Here is a 22,821-nt window from a genome sequence, read left to right on the forward strand (position 1 = left end):
ATATACACACACACACATATACATATATGTATGTGTATGCTTATATACACACAAACATACATATATATACAAACATGTATACATATGAGTATATACATTTGCATGCTTATATATTTATATACGCACATATATTTATATGTGGTGTCATGGACAATAGATAATCCTGTAGATGTAGTCTGACAAGGGAAATGTACAAAAAGACCATCACCACCCAAGTTCTATGCTTCTCTACAGATATAAATGATGTCCCCAAAGTTTCAGTGTTGTTTTAGGCTATTAAACCTTTAAAACATTTTAGTGAAATTTTAAGATATCAAAGCTAAAAACTTCACTGAGACTTTTGGGACACCATGTATATTTATTTAAAAGACAGCTGGAAAATAAGAGTCTCAGGAAAGACACTATTCTTTCAGAGCTGCAAAAGAAACTGACAAGAAAATTAGTAAAGATGAGAGAGAAGAATTCTAATAATTAGTAAATATTATATATTAAAATAAAAAAGAGAAGACACTAAGAGGGGGAAAAATCGATGAACAGTAACCCCAGAATGAAAATGGAAATTGTAATGAAAGGTCAAATTATGTAATAAACATTCTGAGGATCTATTTATTAAAATATATGGCATTAATTTTTTCAAAGTGACATGATCAAAAATAATTCCACAGGAAAAAATAATCCCAGAGCCTGGAGAGAAGTATGGAAAATTTTAATGAGAATATGGATTTTCTCCAAAATGGCATTGTTTTGCTTGAAGTCAATAGTCCAAAATAGAAAGCAAAATAAATTGAAAGAACAACTCATTTAAAAGAAGTCTTGATCGCTTTATAAGTGAAGATGATAGAACTGGAGGATGGAACAAAAAGAGTTTATCAACAGTAACACACTCTGAAAAAGAGTGAAGAAAGAGATTTCAGGAGCTCAGACAAGAAAATTTCTATAGGCTATCTTCCAGGTTTGTTGTGATGATCAAGTGAGACAAATGGTTGCAATTTTTGAGATAATATTTATAATAAAAACAAATGTTAAAAATTGTATATAGCCACTTGCTAGCTGTGTGACCCTGGGCAAGTCACTTGATCCCTGTTGCCTACCCTTACCATTCTTCTGCCTTGGAGTCAATACATAGTACTGACTCCAAGACGGAAGGTAAGGGTCTTAAAAAAATTGTATATACATGTAATTAGGGGAAAATTAAATATTAAGTAAATAACAAAAGATATTCTAAGTTAATATTAATATTAAAACTCTGGATGTAGCCATGATCTAAGAGAGTAGTGTGTGTGTGTGTGTATGTGTGTGTGTGTGTGTGTGTGTGAATATGGCACTCATGAAAACCAGAGGCTCTTTGCTGAACAGGACCAAGTGAGGCATTATCGGTGTTATCTGCTGTTTAAATGATCAAAGGGGGAGCAGCTGGGCAGCTCAGTGGATTGAGAGCCAGATCTAGAGATGGGAGGTCCCAGGTTCAAATCTGGCCTCAGACACTTCCCAGCTGTGTGATCCTGGGCAAGTCATTTAACCCCCATTGCCTAGCCCTTACCACTCTTCTGCCTTGGAACCAATACACACAGTATTGATTCCAAGATGGACGGTAAGAGTTTAAAATAAATGAACAAAGGACAAAATGAAAGAAATCACAATAAAGAGAGGATTGATTTGAGTGTTAAGAATGACATGGTCTTTACTAGGTCATTTGAGTGACAAGTTTAAAAGAAAATTGGTAGAACGTTCTTCTACCAACCCTCTTTAGCTGGTATACCCATATGTAAGTCTCATTTAAGGTCTTTCCTTGCCTCTCCCATCATTTTCTTGCTCCACAGCTTCTTCAAGGAATTCTTTACCTCTGCATTCCTCAGGGTATAGATCAATGGGTTCAACATAGGGGTGATGATGGTATAGAACACAGCAACCATCTTATCTTCTGTGAAGGTGGTTGAGGGCCGCATGTAGATGAAGATGCAGGGTACAAGGAACAAAATGACCACAATGACATGGGAAGCACAGGTGGAGAGGGCCTTACGCCTCCCCTCTGCAGAGTGGCTCCTGAGATAGAGAAGTATGACAGCATAAGAGCCAACAAGAATGATGAAGCAGGTCAAGGATATCATTCCAGTGTTGGCCATCACAATGACCCCCACCACATAAGTGTCTGTGCAGGCCAGCTTCAAGAGGGGATGGACATCGCAAAAGAAATGATCAATCATGTTGGGACCACAGAAGGGCAACCGGACCGTGAGAAGGGTCTGTATAATAGAATGAGTAAAGGCTCCCACCCAAGAACTCACCATCAATATGGTACAGACTCTTTGATCCATAATGGTCGTATAGTGTAGTGGCTTACAGATGGCCACGTACCTGTCATAGGCCATTACTGTGAGGATGAAGATCTCTGTGCAGCCAAAGAAATGGCCCCCAAAGAGCTGAGCCATGCAACCTACAAAGGAGATGGTCTTGACCTTGGCTTGGAAGTCCACAATCAGCTTTGGAGCAGTGACAGAAGAGTAGCAAATGTCAACAAAAGATAAGAAGCTAAGGAAGAAGTACATGGGAGAGTTGAGATTTGGGCTAACCCTGATGGTCATGATAATAAGAAAGTTCCCAAAGATGATGATTGTATAAAAAAGAAGGAAGAGATAAAAGCACACTTGCTGCACCTCCTCAATCTGGGACAGTCCTGTCAGAATAAATTCTGTGACATTACTTTCCATGAGATCTTGACAATTTTCAAGTAAGGCATACCATGCCAATTTACCTGAAGGTATGAAGCAACAAAAACATCATTAATTTGGGGTCATATGTGAAGTCACTGCCAATTTTTACCAACACTTCTTCTCTGAAGTTCTAGTTCAGTGATACACTGTGTGATGAAATAAATGCAGTCAAAAATTTAAAATTACTCTCAATGTATGAAAGATCATAGAACACATTGATGTATTCTTGGGAGAGACTTCAGAGGCCGTCTAAGTTCAATTCCTCAATTTTGCATGAAGAAACCGAGACCCAGACGCTGATTCACCCAAAGTCATTTAGGAAGCCTGTAGAAAAGGAGTATCCTAGTCCTTTCCAGTTCCTTTTGGAAAATTGCTATTGTGGGAAATACCCATGACTCCAAAAACAAAAAAAGAGGTTACACCCCCTCTATAATTTAGTAGGGGGATATCTAAAGGTCACACAGTTGGTAATATGAGAAGGATTTGAACATAGGTCTTCCTGAATCTTATGCTACATTGTCTCTTTTCAAAATTAATAAACAAAGAAAACTGATATATCTGATCAACTTTCTTTTTTTAAACCCTTGCCACCTGTTTTGGAATTGGTACTAAGTATCAGTTCTAAGACAGAAGAATGGTAGGGGTGAGGCAATTGGGCAACTTGCCCAGGGTCACATGGGTTGGAAGTATCTGAGGCAAGATTGGAACTCAGGTCCTCTTGACTGCTGGCCTTATGCTCTATCCATTGTGCTACCTTGCTGTCCCTTGATTCACTCTTTGTAGGAGAAACAGTATCTCCTGTTGGAGAAAGGAGCAATAAGTAATTATCAGTAGGAAAGATGCTCAATAGCAGCTTTCATTTCTCACTGATATGTTCTGATGTCATAGAAAGAGACAGGACTAAGAGCCAAGCAATTTGGATTCAAATATTAGCCCTGCAATGCACTTAGGTGACTCTGGATATTTCCCTTTCCTTCGCTGGATCTCAGTTTCTTCACCTGTAAAATGAGGAAGTTCCTTCCAGCTCTGATATCTGTGTGTCTTTGTGCCTTGACCACACTTAGCCATCAGGAAGGGAGGCGGAAAGAGGCTCCATGACAGTTTCCATGGAAACAAATTCAAACAGGGAGATGACTGAGCAGTGCCTTTCATCAACTGAATTTTGTCACCACCATAGTAACTCTTCATCTCATTTCTCTCACTCCTGTCACTGTCCAGAATGGCTGATCCTTTATAAATGTATCTGATAAACTCAGAAACTGTTAGCACTGGAAGGGAGTTTAGAACACAGATCACAGAACACCCCAGGTAGAAGACAGTATAGAACACAGAACACAGAGAGAAAAAAAACCTTAGCTGGGAGGCAAAGCCCTAGATAAGGGAGGAATTAGAATCCACTTGTCCCGAAGAAATTTAACTCACCAGGACTAGATCTAATGCATCCCAGGTCTAGAGCAAACAATCCATCAATAAGCATTTAGTAAGTGATGACTGTGTGCCAAGCACTGTGCTAAATTCTGAGAATACAAAGACAAAAATAGTCCCTGGCAACTAAGAGTTTATATCCTAATTGCGGAGACAACATATACTTAAATTGGTATATGCAAGATATGTCCAGAGTAGAAAGAAGGTAATCTGAGAGGAGAAGGCTTAAGTAGCAGCAGCAGGGGGAAGTGGGAGTCTTCCTACCCAAGTTGGTATTTGAGAAGTGGCAGGTCTGATCAGATTGCTGAGAGGCTATTGGTGATCTTCCAAAGACCAAAGGAGATCAGGGATGTAAAATTAGTCATGAATCTGACAATAAGCACATAGTTAGCATCTACAATGTGCTAGGTAATGTGCTTTGAAAAAAATTTAAGCATGATATAAATTGCACCTATTATTGTTGCTGTAATTATTATTTTATTTTTAAAACCCTTACCTTTTGTCTTAGAATCAATACTGGATGTTGATTCTAAGGCAGAAGAGTGGTCAGGGCTAGGCAATGGAGGTTAAGTGACTTGCCCAGGGTCACATAGCTAGGAAGTGTCTGAATTCAGATTTGAACCCAGGACCTCCTGTTTCTGGGCCTGACTCTCAATCCATTGAGCCACCCAGCTGCCCCCTTTTATTATTATTTTAGAAAATGGGAGAGGTGTGACAGGACTGGAAAAGGGCAAATGTACAAATTTTCATTAAAGAGTGAGTGGAGTGTAATCAGAAAAAACATTAACAAGTAAATTTGACTTTCATTTCTGGAATAAATTTTCAAAGATATGATTAAGGGAAAGTTTTCTTTAAGCATTTAGAAGAGGAAGGAGCAATTGTCAAATGTCATATTTTCACAGCATTACCAGATTAACCTTAATCAGAGGGCTGTTTTAAACATAGAATACTTAGATTTTTGTCAAAGCATTTAAAAAATCCTTTGACATTATGTGTGCGGATGAGGAGAAGAGACTAGATCAGTGATGGGCAAACTATGGCCAGGTGTGTGTGTGTGTGGGCTGAAATGTTCTATCCGGCTACTCAACATTATTCCTAATCTGAAGAATACAATGAGTAGGATACAATACAATGAAACTTTGAAAGTGTTGCCTTAGAAACAGATTGACAGATGAGCATTTCCTTTCCTTTGGCTCCCTCTTTACAAAGTTTGCCCATCACTGAACTAGATGATAAAAAGTTAACTAGATTCAGAATCATGTGAATGGCCTGACCCAAAATGGAAATCATTATTTCCCCTCAAACTCTCCCCTCTTCCTAACTTCCCTATCCCCGTTTTCCTGGTCATGTAGGTTCAAAACTTAGTTGTCATTCTCAACTTCTACTCACTCGCCTTATCCAATCAGTTTTCTAGTACTATTATTTCTACCTTCATAAAATATCTCATATTTGCCCCATTCTCACCTCTGACACTGAAATCACCCTGGAACAGGACTTCATACCAAGACTATTGCTGCAATCTGCTGATTGAGCTCCCAATATTGTCTTTCCAAACTCCAATCCATTTTCCACTCAGCAGTCAAATTGAAATTTCTAAAGCCTAAGTCTCTCTGTATCCTTCTATTACCTCCAGGATTTGTCTTTATAACCTGCCATAGTCTGGCCTTTCTAGTCTTTTCATCCCTTGCTCCCCTCCATATAATTTTTGATCCAGTGAAACTTATTTTCTTTCTCTTTCTTTCCAGTGACTCTCCAATTCCTTTAAGAGTGTTTTTACTTCCTCTTCCTTGTGCCTAAAATGTACTCCCTCCCCATCTTCACCTCCTAGTTTCCCTGGCTTCCTTCAAATCTTAGCTCACATTCTACTTCTTGCTAGAAACCTTCCCCAGTCCTCCTTCATCTTAGTACCTTCCCTCTCTGATCAGCTCCAAATTATCCTGTATGTATTGTTAAGGGAGAAACCAGGGAAAGGTGCCTTGAGCAGTAAATAGGGGTCCAGGTGGGTGTGAGAGACAGAAGTGACAGGAAGGGGCCCAACAAGTAGGGAGACTAAAGTTTAACAGCAAAGGGGTATCTGTTACTGAACTGGCTGTTAGGTCCAACTGCCACTCTGAAGCACCAAGACTAGGCCTATGGTAATCAGCAAAGTAAAGGCAGGAGTTTATAAGTTAAGGCAACACATTTAATCAAGGACAAACTAAGATTGAGAATGGGAATAGGGTTGACTACACTTAAAAGCTAAGGGCAAACCACAGGGGCAGGGGAAGGACTTGACTACACTCTCCTATGATCTAAGCAAGGCAGGGCCCAAAGAAAGTTGTACTGGAGTCACAAGGGGAAAGTTCCTCTCAACCTGGTTCCAGCCAGGTTTGGTCAGCTTAGCTGAGGACCTGAAGGTGGCTTTACTTGGGATCTCACAGCTAATCCAGGGATGGTTTCAGGATGCCAGGAGTCAACGCCACCAGATCAGGTGATCCAAGGTATCCAGGTAGGGAGAGAAAGTTTGCAATGCTGTCCACCAGATCACAAACCACTTCCCTACTCAGTGCTGCTCTGCAGGTCTGACGTCCTCTGCTGTAAGCCTTCACCACTCTCAGAATCCCAGGGAATCTGGATACAACTCCCTTAGCTCTGAGATCTCCCAGAGTCAGCAACAGTTTGTGCCAATCACCATGGAGTCCTTCTCAGGCACAAGCCACTTCCTCCTTCCCCTGCATTCTATTCAGAATGTCCATGACCTCCAGCTAAGGCTTTTCCTAGCCTGCTTACATACCTACTTTTAAACTTATGCCTCTTACAGTATCTTATTTGTACATAGCTGCTTGCCTGTTGTCTCCCCCTCATTTGACTGTGGGTTTCTTGAAAGCAGAGGCTGTTCTTTTGCCTTTCTTTTTTATTCCTAACACTTAGCATAGGGCCTGGAGACACAAAGGAGGTGCTTAAGCAATTTCAGATTAATGACTTACCTGACTCAAAGAGCTACTATTAATGAAATAATGGCAACTTGAAGAGAAGTATCTAGTGGAGGGCCCCAGATATCTAACCTTTTTTCCCATTTAAAAAGTATTCTATTCTTACAATACATATGAAGGCATGCTTGTTGGATTTACAAATGATAAAATGCTTGATGTCTGATGAGTTCATATCTAAAAAGATGTCAACAAGCTAAATGAAGAGGTGGAATCAAAAAAGTTCACATTTAATGGATATTTATAAAATTCCACAGCTATGTTAAAAAAAGATCACATTCATAAATATAAGGTGGAGAAGACATGATTAAATAATAATTCCTATGAGAAATGGTTGAGGCTTTTAGTGCCCTACAAACTCAATGTGTGCCTCTGGAATGATATAGCCCAAAGAACAAATGCTAACCAAAGCTAATTTGAGAAACATTTTCTTCAGAATCACATTCTTCTCCAGTCGGGTCTCACATGGAATATGGTGCTGAATTTTAGCTATATTTTAAGAAATACAAAACAAACTAGCACGATTCAGAAAGGGGCAAAGAAAAATGATACAAGTAGAGGACATATCTTTTTTTTTCTCAAACCCCTGTACTTCGGTGTATTGTCTCATAGGTGGAAGATTGGCAAGGGTGGGCAATGGGGGTCAAGTGACTTGCCCAGGGTCACACAGCTGGGAAGTGGCTGAGGTCAGGTTTGACCCCAGGACCTCCTGTCTCTAGGCCTGACTCTCACTCCACTGAGCTACCCAGCTGCCCCCTAGAGGACATATCTTACAAAGATTGGTTAAAGAAATGGGACAATTTTTGCCAAGAAAAGAAGAGTTCAAGAAAACGTGGCAAGTATCTTCTAGCTTTGGAAGGGGTCTCTTGTAAAAGAGGGATTAGATTTATTCTGTTTGACCTTATAAGGTAGAAATAGGAACAATGGGTGAAAGATGAACAGATGTAGATTTAGACTTAGGGTTTGGAAAAAATTTCCTAACCATCACAGCTGTCCAAAAATGGAATTGGCCTGCTTGGGGCAAGAGGTGAGGGAGGCATGGCATGTGCAAAATAGTGTATTTCTCTTCATATATCTTCATGTGGAAGAAAATATCAAGAGGAATTCTTATTCAGGTATGATCACTCTGGTTCATCTCTAAGATCCTGAGACTTTGTGATTTTGTGAACATGGGGAATAAAATACAAGAGTTAGAATAACCATAGATCCTAGAATGTTATAGCTGGAGGGAAAATTATAATATAGGGGAGATTTTACCTAATATGGAGCAGGAAATGATTTGTATGAATGGACAAAAGGTGTCAATAATATGTAATTTTATAAAGGAAGCTGGAACATAAAATGTGAGAGCTGGAAGAAACCTTTGGACTCTGAATATAGACACAGAGTTGGAAGGATGTTTATGGTCCATTTAATCCCACATTCTCATTTTACAGGTAAAGAAAATGACACCCAGAGAGAAGTGATTTGTTTAAAGTGCCACAGCTAACTGATAGAATGAGGACTAGAACCCAAGTTCCTTAGCAGCTAGGTCAGTGCTCTTCATACTATAATATAGTTGTATTTCCTCTTGTCTCTCAATTTTTGGCAATTTCAGGTTTAGAACTCCAAAGAGAGATAGCTGAGATGCTCCTTGATTTCATGGCAGACAGATTCATGGATATAAAACATACTCTGGAAGACAGGATTCTTTTGCCCACAAAGTGAATCCAGCTAAAGAAACCTGTAGTTACCAAAGTCACTTGACGATCTTATTCAAAGTCATAGAATATCCTGCTTGATAAAACCCCAAGCTGACAAAATGATTTCCTTAGACCATTGGCTAAAGAACTTGGAATGTATTTGTCTACAGTTCATGCCTTCTCTCTGGCCGTTATCTCCAATTTTCTCTGTATGTGTATCTTGTATGCACACAGCTAGTTCTATGTTGTCTATTAGACTGTGTACTTGAGTGAAGGATCTGCTTCTTGTCTTTCTTTGTATCCCAGTGCCCAGAAATAGTTACATATGTACTGAAATACATGTTGCTTTGCCTTCAGGACCATGGACAAGTGGTGTGTAGCAACCCACACTCGCCATCTTGGAATGTACTCCCCACTTTACCCTACTTTCTAAATCAACTTGATTCTTAGAACTCCACCCAGTCCATGATATTTCTTACCTACCATAACACAGTAATTACCTGGATTCATAATTTCCTGTTTCTGTTGCTGAATCTTTAATCTTTTCCTGACTCCTTAATATGGGTGTTCTCCAATAGTTTGCTCTCAGCTTCCCCTGCTCTTCTGTCTCTCTCCACATTCTTTCTCTCTCAACAACCCCACCCATGGTTTCATGAAACCATGAAACCCATGGTTTCAACTACCACTTTAATGTGGTTTACTTTCAAATCTATATCTCTGCCCCTGAGTTTCAGACTCATATCTCCAGTTTCCTAGAAGGCAGCTCATTTCTTAATACTATTTATAATTGATATAGATAGCTTTGCAAACATACACAAAAATAAGCACACATTTCCATATTCACATAAAATGCATATAATATGACAAATGATCCTAGAAGTCATATCAGTTGCCAGAATCACAGAATTTCAGAACTATAAGACCATTTAGTCCAACTCATCTTTTAAAGATAGTGAAAGAGGGAACTAGACTCATGTGCCTGGAAAGAATTCCTTTCTCATCCCCACTGAGCTCACTTCAAAGTTCATCTGAAGAGCAACATTCTCCTTTATAAAGCCTTTCCTGTTTCCCCTATTTTTAGTACTCCTTTTCTCTTCACATTATCTTTTACTTGTTTATAACTCAAATTTCCATAGTTCTCTAATTTTTGAAAAGCACTTTCCTCTCAACAATGGTATAAGCTTAATAGAGAATTTCATCCATTTTAATGATGAACTCCTCCATCTTTAAAGTTTAAAAAGGTTAAATTGGGGGCAGCTGGGTAGCTCAGTGAATTGAGAGCCAGGCCTAGAGACGGGAGGTCCTAGGTTCAAATCTGACCTCAGACACTTACCAGCTGTGTGACACTGGGCAAGCCACTTCACCCCCATTGCCTAGCCCTTACCATTTTCTGCCCTGGAGCCAATACACTGTATTGACTCCAAAATGGAAGGTAAGGGTGTTAAAATTTAAAAAACAAACAAACAAACAAAACTTTGTCATAATGGGAAGAGATATAGAGAAAATCAGATGATGCAAAAATAAAAGGTAACAATAAAAAAAGGCAAATAATGACTCTGAAATCCAATTGAGAATTTCCATAAGGAAGAGTAACCAACAATGCCACATGATGCAGAGGGATCCAAGAGATGAATAAAGAAAAAAATATATAGATTTAGTTGTTACAGGAGCAATGGTAAATTTTTAGGAAATGTTTCTTTAAAGTCACTGGAAGTGCAAGACTTATCTATATAGGTGGTTGAAGAGTGAGGGGAAACAAAGAAGAGGCATACTGGTTAATATTTAACAATTGATTCTCCAAAAAAAATGTACACATGACACACTTTTAAATATTAATGATCTGCATTATCATTTCTCCACAACTCTGTTAAGTCTGGCCAATTGACAAAATAGTCAATCAAGCCTTGATTGGCAGTGTTTGCTAATTTCTAAGGAGTAGATGCTCACAAGGAAAATTTTACAGCTGGCTTTCAGGAGCTGTTTTGAGAAGGCTCCAGCATATCCTTGAAATGGTGATAGAGCTTTGCAGACATTTAGCAGTGAAAGATACGAAAAAAGATAATGGTAAAATGGAGTGGGGAACCCCAAGCTTTGATTATTCATTAATTTATTCAAGGAGCCATTAGTGATGGAAAGAATCACTGATGGGAGATAGGTAGAGGATGCGGGAAATAATGACTGGAGCAATATCTTGGAATAGGCAGGAGGGAATGTGATCAAAGTCACAAAGAGAGGACTTAGGATTAGGGAAGAGAAGTGATACTACTTCTTCTAGGTTGGGAGGCAAAGAAAAGATGATGTGTAATAATATGGAAAAGTGACAAGAAAGAGGAGTGGGTGGGAAGAAAGAACTCATGTTAACTTTCTTCTTCTTACTAAAGTAGGAGGGGGAATCATTCATGATATATGTATAGTGGGGACAAATGAACTTGAGATATAGGAAAAGACTTAAAGAATTTCTTTAGGGACTGAGATATGGCATCAGTGCGGTTCAGTGAGAAGCAGAGTGACATCATACAGATTGAGCTGGCTTCAGCATCAGGAAGGCCTTGGTTCAAGGCCCATATTTGACATATCCTGACTCTATTACCCTGAGAAAATTAACTTCTCAGTGTCCCCACACAACACTCTAAGATTATAGACTACAGGTTCTAATCTGCAGGTTTGGTTTAAAAAAGAGATTGAATTGGGGTACAAAGTAGAAGAATCCTTGGTCAGCAAGTGAAAAATTGATTAAGGTTCTGAATTTGGAATCAGAAAGATCAGGTTCCAATCCCATCTTTATGTTTCCTTTTTTCTTCCTGTGTGAATGAGCAAGTCATTTGATCTCCCCTCACCTTTATTTTCTTAATATACAAAATGTGTATAATAATAACAGCACACATTTAACAGAGTTGTTTTGAAGGTCAAATGAGATCATGTAAATCATGTACTTTGTGAAATGTAAATATTATATAATTAGCCTCTTATAATAATGACAGGCAGTGTGGTGTAGAGAAAAGAGAGCCAGTGTTGTGCTAGGAAGGCTTCTCTTCAATTCCTCCATTTGACATACTGGCTGCATAACCTTGTCCTAATAAGTCCCATCCTCTCATTGATCTGGGCAATTACTTTTCTAAAAGCATAAAATGCATAGAAAGTACTAATCTTCACTGATAGTTTCCTATCTTTATGAATGTTCCCTAAATCACTGAAATCACAGGCCCAGTCATTTTCTTCTAAGCCCATTATTGTCAATAATTAGTGAAAAAGGTGGGCAGCTAGGTGGCTTAGTGGATTGAGAGCCAGGTCCAGAGATGGGAGGTTCTGGGTTCAAATTTGGCCTTGGACACTTCCTATTTGTGTGACCCTGGGAAAGTCACTTGACCCCCATTGCCTAGCCCTTACCACTCTTCTGCCTTGGAACCAACAAACGGTATTGATTCCAAGATGTAAGGTAAGGATTTAAAAAAAATAATAACTAGTGAAAAAAGGCAGCTAGGTGGCATGGTGGATAGAGTTTGGGGAAAGGAGTCAGGAAGACGTAAACTCAAATATGACTTCAGACATTTACTAGCCATGAGACCCTGGGTAAATCACTTAACTTCTATTTGCCTCAGTTTCCTATTCAGCAAAATGAATTAGAGCAGAAAGTGGTAAACCACTCCAGTATCTTTGCCAAAAAAAAAACCCTGAATGGAGTGGTGAAGAGACTGAACAAAAAATAATTATCAGTACCAGAGGGAAAGCTGTACAGGCTGGTCCCTTTTCCTGGATCAGTTCAGTTGGGCTAAGTATGTTCTAGCACATATATATTCATGCCTTAGTAAGAGGCTAAATGCAGCAGAGAATGATGAAAGTTCAGAGACATTAACTTACTGGCAAGATTTCAATTGTCTTTAAGGTGTTTCTGGTTCCTATTCATCTCCTGTCTTTTACATCCCTGTAATTTCTTCCACTTTAAAGGGCATCAGCTGCATGGAAGGCACAGTGTCAGTGGCTCATGGAAGAGCAGTCTCCAAGTAAAATACTATTTCTTTCCCTTTCTGTTTCCAATTTAGGAAATCAAATTCTGTTGAGGATACAGACTAGAAAGTATTAGTGAGGAAACAAGAGAAGTTCCCTGAGCCTTATATTACTGTATCCTTAATAGGATCCCATGCCACACTGATTGAAACTACCAGATGGCCCCAAAGTTAGCTCCCTCTTGCTCTGAGGTCAGCAGGCATCTTGAATGGTGATTCCCTTCAAATTAAAGTGCTACATCTTGGGATAGAGAGACAGGTCCCTGGATTCCCCGGTGACTCTGGAGCTACTGGAAATGCATTGTCCCTGCCATCATTGACCAAAATAATGAGTTCCCAAGAGTTTTTATATTTGGAAGCTTTGGGCCAAGAAACAGTTCAGTTTTCTGCTGCACTGGTCAGGTGAGAAAGGCCACTGGGAAGAGGATGTGCCAAGTGTCTACTCTAGAGTTTTGGGACACTCAGAAACCCAATTACCCTGGATGTCCTGTTCTAGCCCACTTTGCAGTTAAGGATGATTGTCTATTATCTTATCAGCCTCCTTTCTTATATTTTGAATCCAAGTTTAATGAAAAGTGTGTAAATGACTCCTGTCAATTCAAATAAACAAATATTTGTGAAGCATTTACCATGTATCAGGCAGTGTACAAAGGACTGAGAATACAAAAAAGAGGAAAAGAAAAGTTTCTGCCTTCAAGAAGCTTGCATTCTGCCAGGGGATGTGGCATCTAGACAGGCAAAATGCTAAATATATACAAAACTATAAAACTAATTCCACTATTTAGAAAGCTCTAATTAGTGGGGGTGAGGGGATCAGGAAAGGCCTCACATAAAAGGTAGAACTTGAGCTGTGATTTGAAAGAAGCTAATAATCTAAAAGGTAGATATGAGGTCAGACATTCAAAAAATGGAAGAACAACCTTTGCAGGAGATGGGAGGTTGAGTAGTATCCTCCTCCATCAGAACATAAGCTCCATAAGAGTAGAGATTGTCCTTGTATCCTCACTGCCTAGCACATACTATTATTTTAATAAGATTTTGTTGAATGACTAATGCAGTATCAAATATGTAAAACTGTAGGAAGCCAATAAGAGAATAGATAAAAATTGGAGACTCCTCTTTTGACCTTTTTTGTGATCCTTGTGATTTCTTGTTGAAAAGTATTGTGGTCTTATTGAAAAGCTTTAAGTTCCTAGCAAACCAGAATTTAAGAGGTTAACATTCTTCCCCTTTGGTCAGAAATGCAGCCAAGGCCGAAACCTTAGTTTAGCTGGGGCATTTTCCCCTGAGAAAAGTATTCTCAGACTTGGCTTGGTCATAACAAATATAGCTGAAGGTTCAGCCTGGTTCTTATCTTTACCTTGAAGTTTCTAAGCCTGTTGTATTGTCTATGTTAAAAATACAGCTCTGTGTAGTTGTGGGAAACTATTCTTGTGCTTTTGGGTGAAAGGGAGTTTGAATTTCTTATATAATAAATTTGTGACTCAATGGCACTTCGGAGAAGCAGCTATGAGTTAACAGTCAAGATGGTCTCCCATTATTTCCTTATCAACTAAGCCATCCTTATCAGATTATTGGAGATGATAAATAGATCTTGACAGAGAATCAACCTAAAACATTTGAATGGAATGTATAATGTGTAAAAGGGAGAAATGTGAAACAAAATTGGAAAGGAAGGTAGAAGGCAGATTGTGGATAACTTTAAATGTAAGAATGAGCATTCTGTATTTTATTCTAGAAACACTGTAGATTTTTGGGTAGGAAAGTGACAAGGTTAGATCTGCATTTTTAATCTTTTTATTTGATAGTCGTGTGGAGGATAGATGAGAAAAGGAAAGATTGGAGAGACCCAAAGGAATTAGGAAGCTAAAAAATCTTTAGATAATGGAGATGGGAGACTGAAGCAGGGGGTAATAATGTGAGGGTAGACATGGAGTGGTGCAGGAAATATTGTGAACAAAAGATCAATCATACTTAAAATTAATAGGATACGACATGTTAGAAGGTCAAGTTAGGAAGTCAAATGTAATACTAAGGCTGGGGACTGGAGCTACTGAAAGGATGGTGATATCCTTAAAAGAAACAGGGAAGCTGGGCAAAGGAGTGAGGCTGGATAAGGGGTATAGTAGCCTGCCTACTGAGCAAGGTACTGGGAGCTAGAGGAAATATGAAGATTAAACAAGATATGGTCTCATTATCTAGTAATGATAACACACAAACACAAATAATTAGAATATTCAATAATATATGATAAAGACTTCAAAGGTAAAAAAAATACAGAATGCTTTATGAGGTAAGTTTAAGCTTATAAACTTCCAAATAGGGGCAGAGCCAAGAGGATGGAGAAAAGACAGAGGCTTGCCTGAGTTTCCCCAAATTCCCATCCAAACAACTTTTTAAATTTATTTATATTTATTTGTTTAAATAACCCTTACCTTCTGTCAATCAATATTGGGTATTGGTTCTAAGGCAGAAGAGTGGTAAGGGCTAGGTAATGGGGGTTAAGTGACTTGTTCAGGGTCACACAGCTGCCAAGTGTCTGAGGTCAAATTTGAACCCAAGACCTCCTGTCTCTGGGCCTGGCTTTCGATCCTAAACAACTTTAAAATAATGCCTCGAAATGAATTCTAGAGCCACAAAAAACATAAAAGGATGGGTGAACAACTTTCTAGCCCAGTGATGGGCAACCTTTTGAACTTGGTGTGTCAAAATTTGCCAAAAAATGAGCATAACTTGGGTGGTGTGTCACTTTGAGGAAAAAACACCATAATTTCATGATATTTATAGTTTAAATAACAAAAATGTATAACTGTAATATATAATTGTATTTTAATGAACCAAAATAGGTAAATTAACACAGGTAGAATTGTCATCTATAGTGCACAGAGTGTCTACACTAACACTACAGCAAATGTTTCATCCTCAGCATGCGGCTCCATACTTCTCTTTATGAGGCAGCATGCGGCTGCATGTCATCAGTGTGTCATAGGTTTGCCATCATCGTTCTAGCCCAAGGCAACTTAGAAGTTTGGCATATCTCATTTATCCATCTATCTGTTCACCCTCTACTCTTTTACCCCAACAGTCTACCATCCATCCATCCATCCATCCATCCATCCATCCATCCATGTGAAAAGGTCTAAGCTCATGGAAGTGGTGGATTGAGAACTAGGTCTAGAGATGTGAGGTCTTGGGTTCAAATCTGTCCTCAGACACTTCCTAGCTGTGTAACTCTGGGAGAGTCATTTGATCTTCATTGCCTCACTCTTACTCTCTTTTGCCTTGGAACCAATACTTGGTATTAATTCTAAGATGGAAGGTAAAGGTTTAAAAGAAAAGGGAAGGCCTAAGCTTTTATTTTTTAAAAATAGATAACCTCTAGTTATTGATAATGTACATACTGATAATTTAGAAAATTTTTAAATAGAGGTTGAGGTTAATATTTAAAGTTGTGACTGTTGCCGCCATCTTGTTCTATCCTATGCAAAACTAAAGAATTTAAATATTAATCTAACCTTGATTTATAATAGTGTGATAATATATTTCCTTTTGATCCCCCTACATCATTAAAAATAACTTGCCCAAGGAAATGCTTATAAAGAATATTGGGGGAGGAAGAGATGGGAGCAAGGAAGATATTAGATTATTCTCTGTAGATTCTCCATAGGATCTTCCTTTTGCATCTAATAACCATTTTTTGCTATGATTGGTTTTCCTACTTTTCCCTCCAAAAAGAACAGCTGACATGTATGTTATTTCTCAGTTTGAAAAATGTTTTATGCATATCTCATTTGAGTCTCATGATACTTGTGTGACTTAGGTATTACAGGCATTGCTACCTCCAAATTCTTCAGAGGAGTCAGCATATTGTGATTGGTAAAGATCTTGTATTAAACCCCCAAAGACTGCAATTCAAGTCCTGCCTCTGACACATACTGGTTGTATGACCTTGGACAAGTTACAGAACCTTCCAGTGCCCTAAGCAGCTCTCTAATTATGCAAATTGAGGTGAAAGGCCAGTAATCTAATATTAGAGGGAGTTTCTTTAGCTTAGAGCTCTCTATACCAATGGAATCACAGGTGCAGATATATACTTTTTTATCTCCATTTTACAGATGAAGAAGCTGTGGAGCTCATAGGCTAAATGTATTGTTCATGATCTTAATTGACTGTGCCATAATATGGTCAAATACAGAAAAAGATTTCCTTCTTTTCCCTTCTCCCACCCATCAGTCTCTTCCTTTCCTTGCCAATATGTAGTTTGGGAAAGTTCACATTCAGGGTTGGGTATCCTCTCTTCTTCTCTATTCTGTCTCTCTTCCATATAGAAAACATGGGCTTCTACTTGATTTTCCAGGACCAGTTATGGGCACTGATGAGACAAATGGTCTATTTTTCATTATACTTAGAGGAGCAAATGACCATATCTAGGGAAAGTCTACATAGATTGTTTAACCAGTTTAGAGGAAGTTTCTATTCAGGTTTAGCAATTAGCCTATAGCTAGGGTTGGGATGCCAGTTTACTTTGCATATCTAGTCCTGATTCTATATCTGCATTCTACTCCATACTTTCCAAGCTTATAGGACATCTCTAGTGGGTTATTTTGTGGTTCTCTTAAACTGACCTTGTATAAAATGCAACTCATTACCTTCTCTCTGCCCCTGAGGTGACTTCCTTTCTCTATTCTATCGAGTAACTTTCAATCTAGTCCAGTCCACTTAATAAAATTTTCCTCATCTGTTAAATAGGCAGCTAAGTGGAATAGTGGATAGGATACCAGGCTGGGAGTTGGAAAGTCATAAGTTCAAATCTTTAATCTTAGTTACTTGCTCTCTGTGTGACCTTGGGAAAGTCACTTAACAGTTATCTCATTTTCTTCACCTGCAAAATGAGCTGGTGGAAAAAAAAGGCAAACCACTCCAGTATCTTTGCCAAGAAAATCAATGGGATCCTCAAGAGTTAGAAAGGACTCAAAGTGACTGAACAACAAGATCTGTAAAATGAAGAAGTCAAACTAAATGATGTACAGCTTTTGTTATAAAGGCTTCTATTGAAAACAGTGCTACCTTCTCCCTAGGGCAGTGATGGTGAACATTTTAGAGACAGAGTGCAGGGGCCCACCCCACCAGACCTTGTGCTATGCCCCCCCCCCCCGAGATTGTGTGCCATGTCCCCCATCCCCACCAAGTTCTGGGAGTGTCCCTCCCCCCTTATCCCACAAAGAAGAGGGAGAAAGCACTCCCATTGGGCTGCTATATGACAAGTGAGGAATGTTCTCAGCAAATGTAGAGAAGGGGAGGGGAGTGGCCCAAGTGTTCTGCTTCCATCCAGCTCTGCCACCTGTGAACCCCTCACCTGACCCCCCGTGTGTTCTCATTGGTCTGCTGGGTGGAGGGGCATGGTGGAGAAGGGGAGGGGAGCAGCTTTGCCCAAGTCCCTCTGCCTTTCTAGTAATGAACTGGGGGATCAGCAGGTGGAGAGGAGAGCTGCATGCCATCTTTGGCATCAGTGCCATAAGTTCACCATCATTGCTCAAGGGAGACCATTTCATTTTTAAGCAGTTAAATCTTTTAAAAAGTTTTTCCTTTATTTCAAGCCCAAATTCATATCTCTTCAACTTTTATGCTTTGTATTTTGTTTATTGCCTATGTCAAAGGACAAACAAAACAAATTAAATCCCTCTTCCATAATTCTACTTACTTATGTTACAAGGAAACTATTTTGAAACCATAACCATTAATGTAAATGGAAGCCATAGGAATTCTTATCACTAACTTGACAAATTGATCCAGAATAAGGAGGATTCTGCAGTACCTAAGAAATAATTTCTAGAGTTTCTGTCTTTAGTACTGATAAGGAAAGGGGGATCTAGGGAGGTTAAGTGACTTTCCTAACTCCATACATACTCTTAGCTTGATGAGCCATGATTATAATACACTCACTTTCAGATTCAGCATCCTTCTTGATACAATTGACCAGAACCAGGAAATTTAAGAGCCCAGAGCTAAAAGTCTGATCAGTATAAATACATAGATACATTTAGAGGCAGATAATAGGCAGCCTTAGAGTGAGGAATCTGTGGTTTCAAGCCCCATCTCTAATACATTCTGATTGTACAACTCTGAGAAAGTCAATCTTTCAATAGCATTGTAGGAGGCAGCGTCCATAGCAGTTATGATTTTTGCTGCTGAAAGTACTGGTCCAGACCAAAATACAGCCCTCTTAGATCCCCAACCCCCAAAACCTCAACCATGAAATACTGACGAAGAAACTGTGATAGATCCATGAAATAAAAGGAAGACATTTTGTGTTGAGATCGTATAATTTATTTAAAGCATTTTCCAGGATATTACTCTTAAGAACAGCTTTCTACTGCTCTGGATAAATTCTACCTTTTCCATTTCCTCTCACTATGACTTGGGGCAAGGCATGCCCCGGGTCCCACATTATCCACTTCATTTCTCACTTTGCTTCAATGCCCTGACCCAGAGTTTCTTCATGGCATTCTTCACTTCAGCATTTCTTAAGGAGTAGATGACTGGGTTCAGGAGTGGAGTGATCACTGTGTAGAATACAGCCACCAGTTTGTCCATAGAAAATGTGGTGGAGGGTCGCATATAGATGAAAATACAGGGCCCGAAGAATAAGACCACTACAGTAATGTGTGAAGCACAGGTAGAGAGGGCCTTTTGGCGTCCCTCCTTGCTGTGCCCCCTCAAGTGTAGCAAGATTACAACATAAGAGGCCATGAGAACCCCGAAACTAATCACTGAAAGGCTTCCACCATTAACCACGATGAGCTGGCCTATGAATAAAGTATCTGTGCAGGCAAGTTCCAGCAGAGGGAGCAGGTCACAGAAATAGTGGTCAATCACATTGGGACCACAGAAGGGTAAGCGGAACATGAGGAGAATTTGGGCAATTGAGTGTAGGAAGCCGCCCATCCAGGCAATCCCCAATAGGAGGCCACACGTCTGCTGGCTCATGATTGTCATGTAGTGTAGAGGTTTACATATGGCCACACATCTGTCATAGGCCATAACTGTGAGCAGGAAGATCTCAATGCCACCAAAGAAATGGATAAAGAAGAGCTGTGTGATACAGCCCTCGAGGGAGATGACTTTCCTCTCAGAAAGTAAATCCACAATGAGTTTGGGGGATGTGGTGGAGGAATAACAGATCTCCACAAAGGACAGATGGCTGAGGAAGAAGTACATAGGGGAGCCAAGGCTTTTGCTGGCTTTGATGGTTAACACGATGAGAGAATTTCCCAGCACTATAGCTGCATACATGAGCAGAAATACCACAAAGCAAACTCTCTGAACTTCTTGTTTGGGAGAGAGCCCCAGAAAAATGAATTCTGTTACATTGTTCATCTGCCTCATGATTTCTAGTTAAGGGTTCAAGAGTTCTTCAAGACTTATTACTTAATAATTCAAGCCTTAAATCAGAAGAGTGGTCAAATGCAACCCCACCTATTACATAAAGAGTGGTCAATAGGGTAAATGCAAGGGCAAATTCATCAGGTGATAACCAAAAACCAAGTCAGCTTAAGGACCATTAACAATGTAAGGTCAATGGGGTACAGATTTCAGATCTATAAGGAGTCTCATTGTTGAGATAAGGATTTATCAGGAAGATACAAGAGAAGAAGAAAAGAAGAGGACTCAACTAGAGCTGTAGAACAGTTGAAACTTAATGTCCTCCAACCTATGGCTTTTAACTCTTTTCTCCTGCTCCTCTGGATGGAATGACTGTTCTTGGGTAGCCACAAAGCATGGGTAGCTTACTAGGATGGAGTCCTGTGAAATGATAAAGAAGAAGAAATTCATTCTTTGAGATTAGTTAAGTGTCACCGTTACTATTTGGAAATCACCTTAGAGACCATTGAACTCAAGCTCTTATTTTATGACCAATAGAACCGAGGCCAGAGAATTCCATCCAAGTATTCGTTAAGGCTCTCCTGTATATTATTATGTGTAATATATAACTTTACATGTTATGCATAATATAATAAAACATTACATGTAAACATACATATTACATGACACTAAGCACTAAAGCTAAAGAAACAAACATAGTTTTTGCCCTCAAGGAATTTATACTTTATATATCTTTAGAGCTATCTAAAAGTTGAGGAGAGGGACACTTTAGTTGACAGGAACTTATTTTCTCTCCTCTTCATTTTCTCTCCCCTTTCACTGAGCAATTAAAAAAAAAAGAACAATGAAGCTCCTTTAGGGAATTTTCATAGTCAAACATGGTCATGCTGGCCATGTCCAAATATATATGCCTCATTCTGCATCTTGAGCTCATTTGCTCTCTGACAAGAAGAAGGTAGCAGGCTTAATCTTAGTCCTCTGGAATCCTGGTTTGATATTGCATAGACCAGGGAACTCAAGACTTTCAAAGCTGTTTTTCATTATAATGTTGTCATTGCATAAGTAGCAGAAGCTCATTTATTATGGAATTTGGAATAAACCATATCCTCATAGAACTCCATCCAAAGTAATTTAGTAATCAGGTGCACAAGGAAGACATCACTATTTCTCAGTCTCCTTAAGGTCATGGAACTCCAAGTCTTTCACAGAGTCAAACCCCCTTTTGTTTTTACAGAACTTAGCATAGTTGGCAGATGACTATTACCTAAACACATACAAACCAGTGCATTTTACCAGGAACACGCTCCCAGTGAGATTGAATTCTTGGTGAAACTTTAAGAAGCCCAGCCTTCTAGTAGATGCTTAACAAATGTTTCTTGATTAATTTATTTCCAGAGCTGAATAGATACATACATGTAAACATATGCTAACAGATCTTCTTGGGAAAATTTCCTCTAGCCAGTTTCTCTGTCCATTTCTAAAGCCCCAGTGAGAAAAGACTCTTGGGTCTTGACAATGCAAAATACTTGGAAAAAAATTGAGTGTGGGTCAGGCAATTAAGTGTTGATCTTAATCCTGGGTACTAGCTTGCTCTGTATCTTAATTTGCTAACCAAGAAGCAGCCTGGTTTCCCCCACCTGGCATATCTTCTGACTCCTTGAGAATCTGGAAATTAGAGCTATTTTCTTCCTCTTGGACACTCAGTCACTGGGCATAAAGAAGAACTGTCTGATCCCAGCTATGCCTAAGAGGAAAGATCTGTCCATCTCAAGGCTAGTAAGCATTAGAATTATGAGACATTAGAGAGCATGAAGAATCTAAGGTTCAGAAAAGTCAGTCAATAAGCATTTTTAATCACCTTTCAGTCATGGTGATAATTGCTGGGATGAAAAGGAAAAAGATAGTCTTGGTTTTCAAAAAATTTATAATCTAATGGTTGTACAGGTAAGAAGCTGAAATGCCAGAAGTTGAATACAAAACCTGTGAAATTATAATCAGCATTTTTCTTGATCTGCTTCTTAGAATCACAGAATTGGAAAGCTGTAAGGAGCACAAAGTTCATCTAGTACAACCCATCCCTGAAGAAGAATCCTTCCTAAAAAATCCTTTCCAAAAAAAAAAAATCCTTCCTAAAATCTGGTAGGGGGCAGCTAGGTGGCTCAGTGGATGGAGAGCCAGGCCTAGAGACAGGAGGTCCTGGGTTTATATCTGGCCTCAGACACTTCCTGGCTGTGTGATCCTGGGCAAGGCACTTGACCCCCATTGCCAACCCCTTACCGCTCTTCTGCCTTGGAACCAATATACCATATTGATTCTAAGATGGAAGGTAAGGGTTTAAAAAAAAAGACCCTTAGTGTAGTATACTCTTCTCCAACTGCCTTCCAAGGTCAACTAGTCTACTTTTGGAAGCTCTAAAGTAGGTCTTTTAAGTCTGGGATCTATCAACTTTCAAAAATATTTAATAATTGAGTTTAATATTCTGGAATCCACATATTTTATTTTAATAATAACACAATGTATTTAATTTTATGCATTTAATTATTTTGAGGTTTCATAAACCTCACTAGATTACCCTAGGGGTCCAAGACACAGATATAGATATATACATCATTAAGAATTCCTTTTCTAAATATTTAAGAAGTTTTTC

General features: G+C 39.1%; 2 protein-coding genes across 2 annotated transcripts; both read right to left on the reverse strand.

The window, feature by feature from the left end:
• Nucleotides 1-1,772: 1,772 nt before the first annotated feature.
• LOC123252588 (olfactory receptor 4S2-like) lies at nucleotides 1,773-9,184 on the reverse strand. Its single transcript, XM_044681867.1, has 3 exons — nucleotides 9,119-9,184; nucleotides 2,646-2,674; nucleotides 1,773-2,529 (listed from the first exon to the last, which is right to left on the reverse strand). Exons 1-3 carry the CDS (start codon nucleotides 9,182-9,184, stop codon nucleotides 1,773-1,775), a joined length of 852 nt encoding a protein of 283 aa, XP_044537802.1.
• A 10,063-nt stretch (nucleotides 9,185-19,247) lies between these two features.
• On the reverse strand, nucleotides 19,248-20,177 carry LOC123251218 (olfactory receptor 4X2-like). Its single transcript, XM_044680423.1, has one exon. The coding sequence runs from the start codon at nucleotides 20,175-20,177 to the stop codon at nucleotides 19,248-19,250; it is 930 nt and encodes a 309-aa protein (XP_044536358.1).
• Nucleotides 20,178-22,821: the final 2,644 nt, after the last annotated feature.

The sequence above is a fragment of the Gracilinanus agilis genome, chromosome 6, assembly GCF_016433145.1.
Source record: "Gracilinanus agilis isolate LMUSP501 chromosome 6, AgileGrace, whole genome shotgun sequence".
Lineage (NCBI taxonomy): Eukaryota > Metazoa > Chordata > Mammalia > Didelphimorphia > Didelphidae > Gracilinanus > Gracilinanus agilis.